General features: G+C 36.5%; 2 protein-coding genes across 4 annotated transcripts in view; one reads left to right on the forward strand and one right to left on the reverse strand.

Moving 5' to 3' along the window:
• The window catches only part of LOC139150901 (alpha-N-acetylgalactosaminide alpha-2,6-sialyltransferase 5-like), a 417,953-nt gene that overhangs the window by 295,786 nt on the left and 103,603 nt on the right, over window positions 1-18,564 (reverse strand). The window lies entirely within an intron of this gene.
• On the forward strand, window positions 468-17,193 carry LOC139150903 (nuclear distribution protein nudE-like 1). The gene is made up of 9 exons (XM_070723362.1): window positions 468-702; window positions 5,938-6,091; window positions 7,214-7,362; window positions 8,305-8,350; window positions 10,855-10,945; window positions 11,513-11,707; window positions 12,036-12,139; window positions 12,549-12,631; window positions 13,230-17,193. Exons 1-9 carry the CDS (start codon window positions 617-619, stop codon window positions 13,315-13,317), a joined length of 996 nt encoding a protein of 331 aa, XP_070579463.1. The 5' UTR covers window positions 468-616; the 3' UTR covers window positions 13,318-17,193.

Here is an 18,564-nt window from a genome sequence, read left to right on the forward strand (position 1 = left end):
CGTAGGTGTGGCGTTATTTCTTACAACAGCCAAAAGGGTTGCAGTCATTTACAGCGAGTGAGATTATACACTGTCATGAAAATTTAGAACAAACTCAAACTCATATTTATTTTGAGATTACTCTTTTTAAACATTCCTCAGTGTTATATATTTTAAATCTGTGTCCAAAATTTAAAATATTTACTTTCGTCAAATGCTGGTTAACGACAGTCCGTAAAACAGTAATTTCTGTGATGTCACCACTGACCGGTATGCGTATTAATATTATCTAAAATAGTACCGACACATTTTCCTTCAAAGCAAACGCTATATATCTACCAAACTCAAATTTTCTCGAAAATTAGTTTTTCTTAAATTAACAGAATTTTTTTGAAATAAAAACATTCATCGTATATGTATAAAAGAATAATTGCTACATTGCCAAGTGCCAGCGTATGATCAACACGAGTTCACTGCGTTATGAGTCTAATTCGTATCCCGTATTCACCGATTTTCTAGAGAAGCCCAGTGGGCGATTCCTGTTTGGATATCATAGAATAATTTGTGGAAGAAAAGACAGATTTTGCCGATTATCAGTGGTAGCGTGACAAAGTATAGATTTTGTTGAGGTTTAGTCATGGACGATGAAAAAGTGCCAAAATTTTCAACTCCGCAGGAAGAAATTGTGTTCTGGAAGAACAGGGCTGAGGAATATAAAACAAGGTGAGATCTGTCGTCTTCCTTCTTTGGTTGTCCCGTGCGTTCTTTCGTCAGACTCTGACAACAATATCAACTAAACATGTTGAACTGTCGCCTATCCGTTAGGATGGACTTATTCAATATGTAAAATGAATTGCGATGATTGCTGTTTTGAGTCATTCTAGCTATCTCATTTCTGTATCTGAAATGGTGTGGTCATGCAGGCGTTATGTGCAGGCAGCATTTGCCAACAACTGTAGGTGGGCAACAGTATGCTGTGGTCATGTCTTCGCCGGTTGCAGTTCAACTGACAAATGCTGTGCTTTCATGACTGCAAACATAAGGGTTGTGAATATATGAGCTCGTCGGTGTTAATGTGTAAATGGTGTTTTGACAACGACTTTCGATATGTTGGACAGTAGTTTAAGTAAATATCATTCCATCTAGGGCTTCACTGTCAACGTGTACGTTGTTCGCTCAGGTTTTCAAAACAAGCAGTTTCTGTCATTGATTTTCGATAAAGCACTACATCAAATCCCCCATACCATGTCGTAAAATACAAGTGGCTAGTGTGTTTGGTTTCCCCACCTTGATATTCAGAAGAAGTCTCACGACGATACAATCAGATGTCATGAATGTCTCCTGACATACCATTTAGATGAAATTACCAGGAAAAGCGGTACTTCCGTTAACCCTATGTCATGACTACAATACAGCTGATAGGATATACCATGAACTGAAGTAATTATGATTTTTGATCGGTCATATGTTGACCACAGATAACAAAACAAAACATAATAAAATTAAAACAAAGTAAGAAAGTTAGTTCTTCTTTAGTGTGGTTTTCATTCATAATATGTCAATTAGTCATTGACTCATAAGTTTAGAGTGCTGTTGTGTTGTGATAGTTTTGATCCAACATTTTTTAAATTCCTTGTTACAACACAGTGGCACACAAATATTCAGTAAAATGTAAAGCAGAGCATACATGATGGCTTCAAAATGGCTCAAACTTCTGAACAATATTTCTTGTGTGCTATCTAATTTGTGGGCAAATGTGGTAAGAAAATGTTACCACTCTTACCCATCATGGGCATTCCTCTCCAATGAATTCCCATGGGATAATTGCTGTGCCCAAGCAGTCTCCCATGAAGTTCAATGAAGAGGTTTGCCCCAGTATGGAGAGAACCCGTACACAATGGGTCAAAAGACACAAGGCGGGAAATACCAAGTATCAATGGGGAACACTTTCATGCTGTTTCAAAACATCAGAATTGACTCGAACAGACAATACCCTATTAAAAATTGTGAAAAACATCGTTGTGAAGATAAGACATTTGATTTCTTTGAAAGAATGTTCTTAGATGCCTACAAGACGTGATTTGTATGTTTGAAATTCTGGACAGCTTCTTGATGTTAGAATGAATGACATCTTTATTTTTCAAATTATATTTATCAATTTTCTGCTTTTATACCACTTCAACTAAGTCTACTAAGGACTTCAAGCAGTGGAAACATTTTCAGGGTACAACAAACTTCAACTGACAAACGTCAGTGAATTGTCAGTTTTGTTTGTAGATAGGCATTTTTGTGTAATTTTATCATACATTGCCGGGATATATCTGTACCCTCGTGCAATACTGGTACATTTCCAACTTCAAACAAATAGTCGTACCTAGATACTACAAATTTGATGTTTATCTTTCACTTTAAAGAGATAAAGTAGGATATAAATCGCATCATAAGTTTGTCTTGTATGAAAGTGTTCTGGCTTTAAAATGCAAAATCAATTTTAATTGCCCCATGTACATGCTGTTTGAGGAGTACTATGAACAGCATGTTACTCATGTGATACCTCAGACAATGCACCTCTGTACAAAGATTAAAGCAAAGGTATTGTCAAAAAAGACAACATTCTTCATGTGCAAAGGTTGCTAATATAGTCAATATTGGTGTGTTCCAAATTACTGTCGTTACATTATAATTACATTGATCAGTCAGTGTCATGAACTACTCCAGGGTTGTATACAGTAAAACCTGTCCACATTGAATCATTCAGGGACTGAGAAAATTGTTCAGTTTGGAGAGGTGTTTGGTTTATGGAGGTCCTTTTTACATAGAGTCCGAGTGGATGGGACTGGGGAAAGGGTTCAGTTTAGACAGATTTCTGGTTTAGACAGGGTTCAGTTTTAGACAGGTTTCACTGTATATTAAAGTCAAATATAAAAATCATGTATACATTACTGGAACACAGATGATCGATGTTTTGGAAAACTAATCAGAAGCTTGAAAAGAAGCACGACTTTAATTACTATTTGGTATGTTCTTGTGAGTTTTTGAAAGATACTGAATGCTTTAAATGGAAATGAGCAAGCTATCATCAGAGTTAAGATTATTTTCAGCAACTATGAGGCTTTTTGTGTGAATTTGTCGCAGTAACGTCATTTACATGCAACATCAAATACATCAAGTAGTAAAATACGGTAATGTAAATTTTCACCCACAACCATCAGCACTTAGATTCATTTTGGTATGTACAGTGTATTTTTTGTTTTAATTACATAATTGTACCATCAACTTTAATCACTCCAGCATTTAATTCAAGTAGAATAATATTGTGATTTAAATTCATACTCCAAATCTCTAGAATGGAAGCCTTTGATGATCACAACATGTTCAGATTTATCAATAACAAGGGTGCCCTGTCATATGATAAAGTATGTGCAAAAAACCACCACACAACACAAAACAATGCAGCTTTTCCATCCACATTTTACGGTATGATAAGTCAAAAAGCCTACTACCACTGGGGATGTATTTTGTGTGTGTTTATTTGTATTTATCTTGATGAAATCACAGACAGCCTGTGATCAAATCTTTCACAATAACAAAAGTGTCATCTAAAAGCACTAGAAACTACCGTACTATCCACTGTGGCTGTACACTGGCTCCACGCCTCCTCCATGCTTGGCACCTGTGTAGCTCTTTGGCAAGTTTTCAACATGAACATTCAAAGACTTGAAGGCATGTAAGTCTGATCACCTCCTACCATATGTGTGATTACCTAACTGTTCACAAAAGAGTTTACATGCCTCTGTGCACCAGTACAGCAGCGTTTTCTAAATAACCTACAAAAGAGTGCTCATGCCTCTGTGCACTGGTCAGTACAGCAGCAAATTTTAAATAACCTTCGTAGGGGTAGGGCTAATTTATCAACTTGTTGTAGTGCATAAATTTTCCTTCAAATTTCAAAAACAAATTGCAGCATGGTAAATATTTTCCCTCCTCATTATTGAGTTAGGTAGGCATTAGCAGCAGATCATTGATGTCAAAAGTCCATCATACATCCCCATTTCGTTTGTGTTGTCAGAATCGGACATACTGTATGGTTTTTACTGTACACATATGAGTGGGACTGAGCTAAAGGAACACTTTTTCTGGCATGTTGCATGTTGCACCACTAATAAGTGAAATCAAAAGGCCAAATAGGTGCAAGTGGCCATCTGAAAATCAAAGCGCACTAGGTTTTGTTAGACATATCTTGAAAACTCCCTAATATTATGAACCATTCTATATCGTTGCAGACATTAAAAAGTAGATTCTGTTTATTTTAAGAATAGGATTTTCTAATTAAATTGCTCAGTGATTTCACCAGTGCACTTATTTACTTGATTTCAATATTTTTTATGAAAAGAAAATGGGCAATATAAATAATGAACTCTCTGCAATACCAAGTGTACATATACACTATTTATCACCAGCAGATTAGACGGTGTCATTCTGAAAGAAAACTTATGATTGTTGTGTAGTTACGGGCAGGTACTATTTTACGTCTGCACAGGAGTTCTTTGACATCAATACCTTGCACTTGTGAACTTTTGCTAGGTGGGAGGGGATGTTAATTTTCATGATAAACAAAGTTTGTTTGTAGAATGTGTGCACTTATGTTAATAAATCCCTTACATAGCCGATATTAAATCATCATGTTGTAATCTTGAACTGTCCAACTTTCAAGTATGTTAATTATGATATGGGGCATAATTTATCAATTTTAATCAACTTGACTGAACAGTACTATATGAACAGTGCTGGGAAAAAGAAGTAATGGTATTGTAGCATTCACAGTGTTATCCACAAAGATTACTGAGTAAACATAGTTATTCATTGCCTTATCGACAGTCACATAGAAGAGGTGTGAGCCAATGATGGCAAATGAAAAGCTTTAAAACTATATGTAAATGTCCTTTTAAACTGGCCTATCTTACTTGTAAAAGCTTTATCAGATTAGTATCATCATTGCTGCGCTGCACTCTATCAAATACAGTAGAGATAGCTATGGAAAAGTAATGTTTATATTTATAACAGCAGCACCTATAATATACATTGAAAATCATCTAACAATATTTTAGATAAATATAACAAACTTACACAAATTCTGTACAAGGTGATATTACAAAGAAACTCAAAATACGCGTAGATTTCTTCAAAGTACAAAGTGTTTAGTCTGTGACAAATACCATACCATACTGTGGTCATTTTGTTGGATTTCAGGTTTATCTGCAGTTTTATTCACTGAAACCTTAACCCTTTTCCCGCCAGACAGTATCATTTCCCCATTTTCCAAATCAGTAAAAAGTGGTATTGAGCCAAAACCATTTGTATTTTCACCTATTTGGTTTGGTCTGATATAGCAGCTGTAGTCCATAAAAATCATATTTGCGGTATTCATGTTTACAGGGGCCTTCGATGTTCAATTTTGTGTTAAAATTCAAGGTATGGAACATGTTGTGCTTCACAAATTTCAACCAACTTGACCTGATGGTGACGTATGAACTTGGCAGGATAACAGTAAACATCAGTCAGTAGACAGCCCCCACCCCACCCACACACACAAACACACATATACTCACAAACTTTGGAGTGATAAAATGATGAAATAATTTCTGCAGTGTACAATAATACCAATAAGTAGCTTGTCAGATTCAGTTATTTGCAATATCTATAGTCTCTGCTGCAATTATCATTTGTCTTGACTTCACACAGTACATACATGTATGTAACATTCATAGACAGTTAGATCATCCTCTGCAAATATGAATTTGAAAACTATAAGTGCTGAACATGGAAAATGTCCAGCAAGTAGCTTGTGTATGACCAGTGCCAGTGAGCAAAACAAAGGAAGTACACAGGACAGTAACATGATTGTGTGGATTTGTGTTTATCCAATACTGACTACTATCTATATGCCTGCCTTTACAGCTTGGAAGAAACCAGGGAGGAGCTAGAAGAATTCCAGATCAGCAGTCAAGAACTAGAAGCAGAGTTAGAAGCACAGTTACAGCAAGCTGAGACAAAAGCCAAAGAACTTCAAGCATTTAATGAAAGGTTATCAATGGAATGTGATTCCCTTAAGGTAATGACATGCAGTCCAAATCCATGAGAAATACAAAATCCCAACCATAATCCCCTGATTTGGAAAGGCATTAGACATGAATTGCTGTAAACTTATTTACCCAGTAACCTACTTGTCACCTAATTTATTATACGTATGATTTTCACACTATTTTGAGCTAGCAGCTTTCTCAATAGATAACAGTAAATTGAAACTACAACTGTGACTATAGAAGCCTTTCACAATGTTTAATATGTATACAATATCATGTTAAACATGATATTGTATAATGGGAGTACAACCTTGTTAGTTTATTCAAATAAAACCTCTGTTGCAGTTGTATCCAAAATACAACCATTTTGTACAAATGTAGATTCCATAATTACGGAGACAAGTACGCTGGCATATGAATCATAAGTCTCAAATGCAGTAATACGTTTGGTTTATTTTGAATAGTGAGTTCTTCATATGTCCATGCAGAAACATACTATATGTGTAATTATGGAAACGGTTTAGCGTCAAAGGTGAATTTTTTGTGACTTTTTCTGTGAAAAGGAATACCCATATGTTCATTAATGATTAAGGTCAATGATAAAAAATGTGTGAGAAGACAATGGAATGGTTATTTGCATATTCTGACCTTTGTGACTAAGTGGGTCACATTATCAGTTTTTCTATCCTTTTGCATTGCCTGTTTTTCCGACCATCTCTCCTTTACTTGATATTTACCTCTGTATTTTTATATAAGAGGGCTATATCCCATGCAGACTGTTATTTATAAATTTTCTATATGAAGATTTTCTACCCTGCTCTGCAAATGCCATTTAAAATGTGTCCCTGAACATTAAAAATAGATCGTGACATCATGTTTCCGGCCATATGACAACATAAACTTATTGCTTATTCAGTCAAAACATGAACAACTTACGATCAATTTTAAATGGAAAGCTATTTTTACACAAAATTACTTCATAATCAGATACTAACCCGATTGTACATATACCGGGTATTATTCACATTCCACTGACATAATAGCTGCATTTGTCTCAGGGTGTTCCCAGTTGTTCTTGAGCTCAGTTATATTTGACCCTGTTTACCGTAACTTGTTTATGTATGACTGGATGTTTTTGGTTATAATATTAGGAACAACTTGAAGTGTCGCAACGAGAAAGTCACGAGCAAGTCACAAAATTACAAGATGACCTTGCACAAACGGCAGCAATCAAAGAAGAATATCATAAGTATATAAGAGAACTAGAACAAGCAAATGATGATTTAGAAAGAGCAAAAAGGTAATTCCTATTGTAAGAATATTCTCTTACACCTTAAATATGTGATCACATTGTTGTTAGCAGATTTAATATTTGTGTGATTTAAGATGCACTGGTCCAGTTGATAATCAGTTACATTGTTATTATTTGTTTACATTCTTCTTCTTGACATTAAATATTCTAGTCGGCAAGCATTAATACAGAATAGATGTTGTGTTTGACAATTAACATGTCAAAAGAAGTATATGGATGTTTTTCTGTATTTTCTTACCTGGTTGTACTTCTAGATTGTAACAAAATCTCTTTGAACATGGTAAAACATTTGTATGTTTACCCACAAGTTTTAGGTTTGGTCAAAGTCAATTGCAGGTTTTCATTCTACTAGCAATATTTGATGCACAGGTTTCACGTTGGTTCGAACAAAATTGTTCTGTGATATGTAAAAGTTACTAGTATATCAGTGATCTCTTACATATTCATGTATCTATTTGTGGCCATTTCAGTTGTACCTCGACAGCCATAGATGAAGAGAGAAAAAACATCAAATTCTATGCCCTGAAAAAAGGACATGTTTGAAAACCAATTTTCAACCGGAATCTTGTGTCTTTTATTCCAGGGTCTTTGGTCTAGTGCAAAAATACCTTTGTGGATGACTTTGTATTGAGTGCAAGTCATGGGTTACAAAAAATTAACATAACAATGAAACAAAACCATTAGCTGCCATTGATTTTGGCTGGAGGCTGTTATGGTTAAGTCACTGAACACTTCTATATTCTGCATGCAGTGGTTACTGACAGGTAGAAATGAATCCAGACTTGAGTGTTTACAATCATACCTTTTAACATCTCCCTTAGGGTATCATTAACTAAACATTGCCTTCACCTGAAAGGTTGGCCTTTTATATCCCTTGAAGTTGTGTTGAGAACCATGTTGACTTTATCATTTATTGTCTTTGTTCAACAGAGCCACAGTAGTCTCACTTGAAGATTTTGAAGCTAGGTTAAACCAGGTCAGTGTCAGACGTTTTGTTGATGTAGTAAGGGTCAATGTTGGTCATTTTTCAGGTGTCCTTCAAGCACCTGCATGTTGGACCGATACACAGGCAAATGACGTGAAAGCATGAGGCTAATTCAGCCTCTGTAAGTTATTACGATTCACTTCTCTGTAGATTCTAAACTTAAGGGCTCTCTTACCTGTCTTGGGATACACATATTTATCCATATCAGATCATTCTAATCTGCTATGTATATTCAATGATTTAGACATTACAGTAACTTTAAAACCTACTGAAAACATTGAAAGTGTGTTTTCGTTCATGAAAACAAAAAGTTGATTTTCGTATTTCACAATGTGTACTTATGCTGTGCCGTTGTTGTTGCCAACCCTTTTCCTGCCGAGCGCCCTTGTCCGTTATTCTCCCAAGTCAGTAGAAAACCGCCCCATAATATGTGCCTGCAAAAGATTGGCTCTCCTGCATGTTATCCTGCCAGGCATTTTGGCAGAAATCGCCCATTTTCAGGGTAGTTTTAGCCATACTTATACGTGTTAGACTTCGATAATTTCTACATGCCCGTAGACAGGGGAAGGAGCTCAAGGGTTGCTGCAGAAAAAAATTGAGGTCACCGGCTTTGTTTGCCCCTGGGAGTGCGTCATTTTATTGCCGTTTCATGTTTATTTTTTCGGAAATAAACTCCTTCAGTATTACGTACGTCCGCTAGGCACAAACATCACCTCACTCGTCTGTTAGTCAGAGACCCTGAGGGTCGTGCTAGGGGTGCAGCAGCACCGTCAAACCTGTCCTGTTTCCCCAGGGTAGGGTCAATTGAATACGTACCTCCAACGACTTGGCAGTGTAGCACAAAAACTACGTTTTTGCCGTTGTATTAACGACATGGCTGAGCCATTGAAGCACAGCTTTACGTAGTTTTGCCAGCTCAGTTGGGAGTTGGCTTACGAGTGTTACCGTTCATTACTGACTTAATCGAGTGGTCCTCAGTCAGGTACAGGTTTGTACCGACATGGCTTGGGCTGCAGCTAACCAGTGATAACCAGTCACTACCCCCAAGTCTTCAGTTCACTTTTGCGATGCACGGGTGCAATGCAATATGCTTCCATTGTTCTAGCCATCGACGTGTCCACATGCTGGCAGCCATATTGTACTGCTAGCTGGTTTGCATAACAAAAGCAGTCCCTGCTAAATGCAGACGGTATCCCCGTACATGTAGCATATTGACCTCATGTGCCCTTTTGAATTCTCTGTACGCAAACAGCGTACGTAGTTACCAATGCATCGGCAAGAGGATACGTTTGCCTGCAAACCAGAGCCAGTACTTCGGACGGTGGAATAAATAAAAAATCCAAAGCTACGTCCATTGAATGGCACGGCCAAGGCAGTGAAGGACGTTGCCTGGCTTGAACTTGCAGAGCTGAAGCCCAGCTTAGTACGTCGGACACCAGTTTGTAATGGTATTTCCGAGTCGTTCATATCCGTTCCATGGGAGGAACAAGTCGAGCCGTCCCGTCAAAAATACGTTCTCATTTTCAGTCACGCACAACTGAATAAGTGACTTTCGTCTCGCACCATCGGCATATCTGTCAAGTCGTTTGCAAGAGGTAGCCTTCTAGATTAGCATTGCCGAGTTGGTCAAGTTCGGCAGCAATCTGTATAGTGCCAGGCAGCCAAGTACGTCCAACTCCGCCAGAAAACGTCACCATGCTATCCTGCCAAGTCCGCTTAAAAGCGGTAAAAAAAAAACCAGCCCCCCTCGGGTGTGGGGGACTGGCGGACAGGTTTCTGCACCTTTCCCTGTCCTTGGACTCCCTGTGAACCCATTTCGAGAGCAAACGCCGTTCCTCGCCCAAAACCTGTCCTCGAACGACCCCTAGCGTGAGCAAGGGTTTGCTACACGTAGTTCCGTCGACTAGGCAGGAAAGGGGGTACCAAAAAGGAGCCCGATTTCCACCGCCTTAGGAGGATAACGGCCGTGGCTGCTCAGCTTCTAGCTACACCGAATTTCAAGCGGATTTTCACCGACTTGGCAGGAAAGGGGTTTTAATGTTGCCAAGGTGTTTGAGAGGTTGCAAGTGATGATACTTATTAATTTTGGTTCAGAGACCATGCCTGAGAAAAGTGTCAGGCCTGGTCTTCAGGCTACTGAAGAGAGTACCGTTACTGGTTGTAACCATAGTATGCATGCCACTCTGAAATTGATAAAATAACTATAATGTACTCATCAAAATATCATCTCTGGTAATGTAAAAATTAATACTTTCAAAACAATTACATCATTGAAGGCTTTCAAGTTTGCAACAGATATTCAATACTTTTGGGTTCAAATGCATCACAGATTATCTCACGCACATACCGGTATATCAGGAAAAGGGATTGACAGAGTGAGTGGACTTGACAATCTTCTAGGCACCTTTCACAGGTGTCAACTGGTAACAATGAACTCCAAGACTAGCTATTCATGTAATAACGTAGTTATAAACAACAAACTATTCACTTTGCAGGCAATTGAAAGGAATGCATTTTTAGAAAATGAATTAGATGACAAAGAATCATTACAGATTACAATACAAAGGTTAAAAGATGAAGGCAGAGGTAAGACCAATTCAATCTTTGTGCTTGTGAAGTACATATCTGTGGCTACTGAGAGCCATTCACAAGCAGAACCATCCATCATGTACCCAAAGGTATTCTATCCAGTGTTCCATGTGAACCATTTTCTACACACTGATATGAGATTTAAAGTATTTGATAAGTGTTTCTTTAACAGTACATTTTAGCATATTTGGTTATACGGTGTTGTAGCCTTGTAAATTCTGTGAACTTGCACTGGGCATTTCTGTATTAACCTTGACTTTGTTGACTAGTGTTTTTTTGCTATTTAGTTCAAACCCCCTTCCCCCTGTTACATTTTGACCCTGTAAATAAGGAACTGCCAGGAAGGGTTTGTGGTAACTATATCAATCTATATACATTTACAGGACATTTGTCTATGCAGCAAAAAGTGTTTTAATTTGTTTTTGGCATCCTATCAATCATAAGTTCAAATGTAAAGACACAGTAGACAATTGAAAATTCAAAACAAGACTAATTGTTTACATATGTTGCCATTTCTCCTTGAACATTACTTTATTTACAACATTTTTGCAATTCTGTTGATAGATCTACGACAAGAATTGGAAGTTCAACAGAAGGTTACAATTAAGAAAGAAACGGATTTAACACCAGTGACACCAAACAATGAAAGGGTAGATGGCGGACAGGCAAGCCTACCAATGTCAGCACCTCAGGCAATACCAAACAATAGAGTTCTTGAAGGTGCCCACAATGCAACACCAGTTGGGACACCACCTCGAGGTGAGTTGATATTGTGTCTTGTACATTATGGTTTAAAGCAAAGGGATTAAACTTTGTCAAGGATATCAAATCTTTCACAAAGGCTACAATATTTAATGCAAATCCTACTATACTGTTTTTGAAGCCACAAAACAGATGGAGTTTATGTACTGTTGTATGATTAGTCCAGGTCGGACAGAATGTTTGCATCAGTAGTAAATTTTCAGTATATTTGACAAACCTCTCAAATCAATAGGATGAAAACTAATATCAAAGCTCAAGATATTATGATTAATTTGGTTACTCTAATCTAAAATGTGAGTCACCGTATCTGTTTTTATACCTTCAGTTGGGTCACCATTAATAAATGGAGCACCAGGCAACACACCATTAACACCATCAGCGAGAATATCAGCACTCAATATTGTCGGAGATCTACTTAGGAAAGTTGGGGTGAGTATATCTCATGAGTCAAATTTCAGTGCATAACATTTATTGATTACAGTTTTGCATTTCACACGTACAGAAATACTTTCCCAAAGTTCCTTTCAGTGACTCTCTTGTTGTGTTCAAAATTGAAATTACCTCCTTGCATTGAAAAAGAGATGTATTGGTTACAGGAGGATTACTTTCTGTAATCATACCGGTAATGCAGTCTGCTATTGATTGAGATAACCCAGATGTCATAGCAAAATATATTTTTCATTCAAAAGCATACCGTATGATACAGTGGTGAACATTCCTGCGAATATTTCCATTGTAAGTAAGATCCAGGTCTCTCATATAGGATGTTGTCAATTTTTTTTATCAGGTGGTACATATCAAATTACAACATTGAACCCATTTTCTGTTTCTTATACAGGCATTAGAGTCAAAGCTTGCATCGTGTAGGAACTTTGTAAAAGAACAACCAAGAAAACAGTCAAGTCCTACAGAGTCACCCAGGTACATTATAGCTTCACCCACATCAAACTCTCATTAGTGTTTTTGGCATGGATAGTTGGACCTTGGTAATATGATCTCTGCCAAATGTATACAATTAACTTAATATTCACTGTTAAAAAGATTGGTATCTTCATATCACCACTTTGCCTTCTTTCTTTAATCTTTCTTTAATGATGTATGAATTGACTTGAAACACGAGTGAACACTGCTTTAATGGCGTTGCTCTGTGTTGCGTTAATTGCATAGATCAAGATTAATATCAACATAGAATGGACCTAAAGACATATATTCAGACTAGAATTCTCTTAATGGTTTCCCAGTGTGGTGCTTTGAAGCCTGTGTAGTAAATGAAATATTCACTGTTATTTTTGTGATAATCAAAAATTTAATTTTTCCCCATAGAGATGAGACATGGTGTAGCAGCTTTTTTGAATTTCTAATGTTATAAGTTTTAGGTAATTTAAAGAAGGTGTAAAGTTATCTAAGGAAACTTTGAGCAAAATATTTTCTGTTTAAAGCCATATATTACCGTAACATGCCGCAAATTGTCAAAATGTCAAACTTTTAAGAAGGGTTTCTGTTTTATTTTTCCTCTCAGGCCCAAGAGAGTAAATAGGACAGGAGCATCAACAGCATCATCAACAGCATCAGGAAGTGCCCAAGGATTTGTAAAAATAACTGTCTGAAATACCACTCCGTATTGTCCACCTCATTTCCTTCAAGAAAGGATCAATCCAGATTGCTGACTTCCTAATTTGATAAATGAAAAAAAATAATATATCTGATGCTGTAATTTCTGAAGTTTAGAATACTGTTGGTTTATAACTATAAACTGTAGAGAATGTGCTTTTTTCTCTACTTGCTGGGTAAGAAACATAGGTACTGAAGTTGAATTAAAAATTAATAATAGCACATCTTCATAATATTATCGTAACAGTGAGAATATACTTTACCTAAAAAACCCAAGTCAGCAATCTTGATTGTTCAATAAACTTTTTATATCAACTCAGTGAATTTCCCAAGTATGCACAGTCTGCATGTGTTACCAGAATGTTGGTGATTTTTTATCAAGAGCCTTGTCACACTTCCAGTTGTCTCACTATTTTCATTATTTAATATCTGTGTATCTTAATTCAAAATTACAGTTTATATTGCAACCAATATATGTGAATTGTAAATATCCCTTTGTAAACAAAAAAGTATATAAATTTTTTTTGTCAGTTGTTGAAATGTACGAAATCTGAACGAAATCTGAACTGTTTAAGTTATCATATTTTAGTAAGAGTATTTTCACTGCCAGTCAATGATATGGTGCAACAGTTACAGATTGTACTTGTTAAGATTCTGTCAATTATTGAAACAAAGTTTTTTTTAAGTCAGTGTATATAGCAACTTTATCAATTTTATCATAGTTTGACAGCAGTTTTAAACTAATTATCTGTATACTTACTATGCGTTCCACCAGGGTTACAATGGACCTGTGCTTCACACAGGTTTAAAATGCCACGAAATCTTTTCAATCAAATTTTCTAAAGGACCCTTGCAATTATTCATCAAGAATACAAAAGTTGCCGAATACAGATGGGCCACAGAAATCAATACCGCAATCCACAAATGTTTTCAAAAGTTGAAATTCTCCATTCACATGATTTTTGGAGGCATCGCGCAAGTCAAACCATGTGATAAACTCCCACTGTAGACTTGTTAGGTAAAGTGCTCTATTTTGAAGTAATTTAAATTAATTTTCCAATTTAGTCCCTTCTATTCTCATTGTATGTAATTGACTCAGTGAACTGGTAATCTATGCTTACTTTTCCACATGCATATATTAAATGCAAATAGATGTAACTTTCGATATTTTTTTCCCAGTTTTGTTTGTAATGTCAACTACAGTCTCTTGTTCCACTTCCAAAGCATGTTGATACCACAGCATTCAGCTTGACAAATCAGCCAGTAGATGTGTAAACTACATAGTTGCTATTGACAAGTGAATTCTGGTCTGAACTAGCTATGTGAACAATAAAATTGCATTTTACATGTATGAAAGGTGTGTCGACAAGTTAAATAGTTGGTATTCCAACATGCTTTTTGGAGTACAACAAGATCTTGTTATGGACTCACAAAACAAAATGGTGAAAAGAAGATCAAAGTTACAGCTACTGGCTCTTAGATAGTCTTAAGTTAGGTGCATACATGAACTCTGTTAACACATTTGCAAGTACTAAATGTTCATAGATTAACCCTTTGAGTGCTAAAGTCATTTTTTGTTGCCTGTACAAAATATAACCCATACAATTTTTTCAGATCCAGACATTTTTTTCCAGATTTTTCCCAAAGGTTTGATCAAAACTGTAACCAATGTAAAGTTATGTCCGTATGGTCCAAAATTATAAAAAATGACAGAAAAATCTATAAAAATTGGTGAATATTTTACTAAAATTTTGGTGAGAAAAATGAAGTACTCAAAGAGTTAATTCAGTTCAATATCATCCACATTCTGTGCCTTCTTGTAATTTGAGATCTGGTACAAGCCAAACCCATGTTAATGTAACTTACTATATCCACTATTGATAAGTCAATATGCATGTGAAGAGTATAAAACAGTGTTGGAACAGAATGCCCAACTGGAAAATTGCAATGATGCCATGTAATGAAAAAACTCCACAGAGATCTTTAACCCGTATCCTGCCAAGTAGGTGAAAACACATGGCAACTTTGGCTCATACCACTTTTTCCGGACTTTGCAGCTGGCAAAGTGACAGACCAACCAAGATAAGGGTTAATGTTGATCTTTACAGTTCCTGTCCCCACAATATGTACTGAAAATATTTGTCAAGATAAATAATGATATGCAATGATGAAATAAATTTTAATCCCATTTTCAGATTGTTAAAATCAACATTAATTTTTGGATGTACCTTTCAGCATGTGGAGAACAGATTTAATCCTGATAAGAGGTAAATGTTGCCAGGTTCCACATTGCAAAGGGTGTCCATGAAGCTGTAGAGACTGGATAGTAGATGATTTGATAAACGTTGTCCACAATGCTGTTTGTATAGACCAGCAACAGCAGAATATCAACTCACCTGTTTACAGAAGTTAGAATTTCTCTCCTGGTCTTCCTCAGTATATGTAACTTTGATACCTCTTTGTCACAGCATTGACGTTATTCCTAGCTTTGTAAACTTAGGTCTGTTATGTTTGGTAAGTGTTCGTCAGGTAATGGTAGACTTTTTTCTGTTTTCCTGTACAGAGGTCCAGGCTTGTCAAGGATAACAGTGGGGTTGCACCAAGATTTTACTACAGAAAGGTTAACACCTTTCACTACCATGGTTTGGCCCAAGCCTATTGTTATCAATGCAAAGTGTGGACCTCTCTACAGGGACTTGGGTGAACTGCTTAAATGTGGTCATTCTCTTCTTTATCATCTTTTTTCCTTTATGATGGTGATAATGTTGATGTTGTGCTGTGTACAGTAAAGTTGGAGTGACAGGATTTCCAATGCGATGCTTCCCACTAAAACTGTGACGTGCATCACAATTTAAAGATATCAGAAATTTTGAATTTTTTCTGACGTGTGATTTGTAACTTTATAGTTTACATGTGTCAACATGTCAGTGTGTTGGTTCTCAGCTCTTGTGAGTCAAAATGCTAGTTCGTAAACTTGTCCAAGAATTCACCTGGTAAATGTGAAGTTTTATGTCATATTAACATTGATGGTTTTGTATCTTGTATGCTGAACAGTGGAGAAATTTAGCAGTTGGACTTTCTGTAAAAAAGGACTTTGCATGCTGTTATCCCTGGCACATGTAACCTCAGGTGTTGATCTTTTGGTGATGTGACCTGTCAAAACATATTCGGGTGGGTTTCATATGAAAAGTGGAAACATCAAGTTGTGGATGGTTGGTGAGAATAGCTAAGGAATTGTGTTAAATGAAAAAACAACCTTTGAAAAGATACTGTAGAGGCATGCCTGGTTGTAGTGAGGCCAATGTACATGTTACCTCTAAGAAATAAAGGAACACCTTTCAAGAATTCACATAGTGTTCTGATGGTGTTCAGATGACAGGTTCAAATCTTACACGAAAGATTGATACACTGGGTACAGTATAAGTGCAGGACATTGAGCAGGATATTCTGAATATACACCATGTAGTTAGAAATAGAAGGGGAGAGTATCTGTGTTGATAAGGCAGCAGGCAAGCACTTATTCTTAACTACCTTTGGCTCAGAATTTTTGTCAACAAGTCCGACTTGGTATTCATGGGTGCAGAAAATGTCATTTTACACATCGCTGGGCATGGATGCGCAAATCAGCAGCTGTTGACCTTTGAACTGGTATTATATGCAAAATACCAACTGCTTTTAAGATGTATGGTAATTTTAGTCAGTTACTTTGGCTGTTGTACAGAGTACGGTTAACTGGTAGCTTTTACAAAACTGCATGGTGATAGCTGTGTGTATCGTAGTATTATGTAATGAATTCAGTGTACAGATTTTCAATCTTTTCTGTAAATAAAATGCAAAATAAGTAAAAAGCAATTAAAATAAATTATTTACGACTTGTGCAATTGTTGTTTTTTTATGTTGGCCATCCTAACCATAATGCATTGTTGAAGTGTTAAAGACTTCCATATAATTTGTACTAACATCGGCTCTTCCATTAAATTATCTGATAATCACAAACTCTATCTTCTGGTAAGAACATACTTGTATTACTAAAAATATTATAGGAAAGTTTATTTAAGAATAAATGCATATTACAGAGATAGATTGCAGTTAAAATAAATACTCATGAGAAACGTAGCAGTTGGGAAGTCAAATGTTCTCAACTTGTGCATATGTGTAAATCAAAAAGCTCTGAACAGAAAGTTGAGTTTTTCAATGACTAGATAAATACATTTACTAACAATCATACCATGATTACAAACACTAAAATATAAGGAATTATATCACACCAGTAAATTGATGGTGCAAATTCAGTGATCCGATTAGTCAAGACGTGAAAAGAACCCAGGTATATTCATGATATACCACGGCTGGCAAACATGCATACTCTCGGCTTGAGCGAAAATCCTTTTTTGACATTCCAAGCCAGACTTTCTATATACTGTTATGATAGAATAGCAATAAATCACACCCAGCGAAGGTATACCACTCTGTTTTGACCAGTTCACTTCATATATGCGCTCGCTATCGCTTGTGCATATATGAAGTGGACTTGTCAAAATCTCATGGTATACCATCGCTGGGTGTGCTTTATTGCTTAAATATATCACGGCAAAAAGTTGCATTTTTCATTTTCACTCAGAAGTGCATATATTCTATAGAATAGTATACTGAACCCTGTTTTGAGAAATACAGTGGTCTTACACAAGTTAAACCATCGGTCTTTTTAAAACACTAACCCTGTTTTTCCTTGCATTTACATCTACCCTGTTCATGGTCAAAGAAAAAGTTTAGTAAATAACTGGACCTGAGATTCGACTGCTGAAGTAATTGTTTACACAGGTCAGTTCACGGGTGTCACTTCCATTTGAAGTGCAAAAGCTTGTCTTGTCATCTTCTTATGATGATCAAAAAGATGGGTCTTCCTGCTTACACGTAATGACCCAAACTATTTTGGCAGCAATTAAGATAATACTGAAGCAAGATTGTGATCAAACGTAGTCTCAAGACGGGTCCATCACTATAAGTGCATGCGGAGTGGACAATAGCGCCCTCTCAGTTAGGAAACAAAGGTGTTGCAGGCAGAGCAACAGATTACAACCTGATGAGATTCCGTCATTTTTTTACTTTTTTGTAAAATTGATTCAAGACTTATCTTTCCGACACTATCACTCCTAATTGCTGCCTATCAAGCATCACTTAAAATTTCACAAGAACAAAAAAGTTTGCAAACAAATTCAGATATTTCTCTGACACAAGAAGTA

This window comes from Ptychodera flava, chromosome 15 (assembly GCF_041260155.1).
Source record: "Ptychodera flava strain L36383 chromosome 15, AS_Pfla_20210202, whole genome shotgun sequence".
Lineage (NCBI taxonomy): Eukaryota > Metazoa > Hemichordata > Enteropneusta > Ptychoderidae > Ptychodera > Ptychodera flava.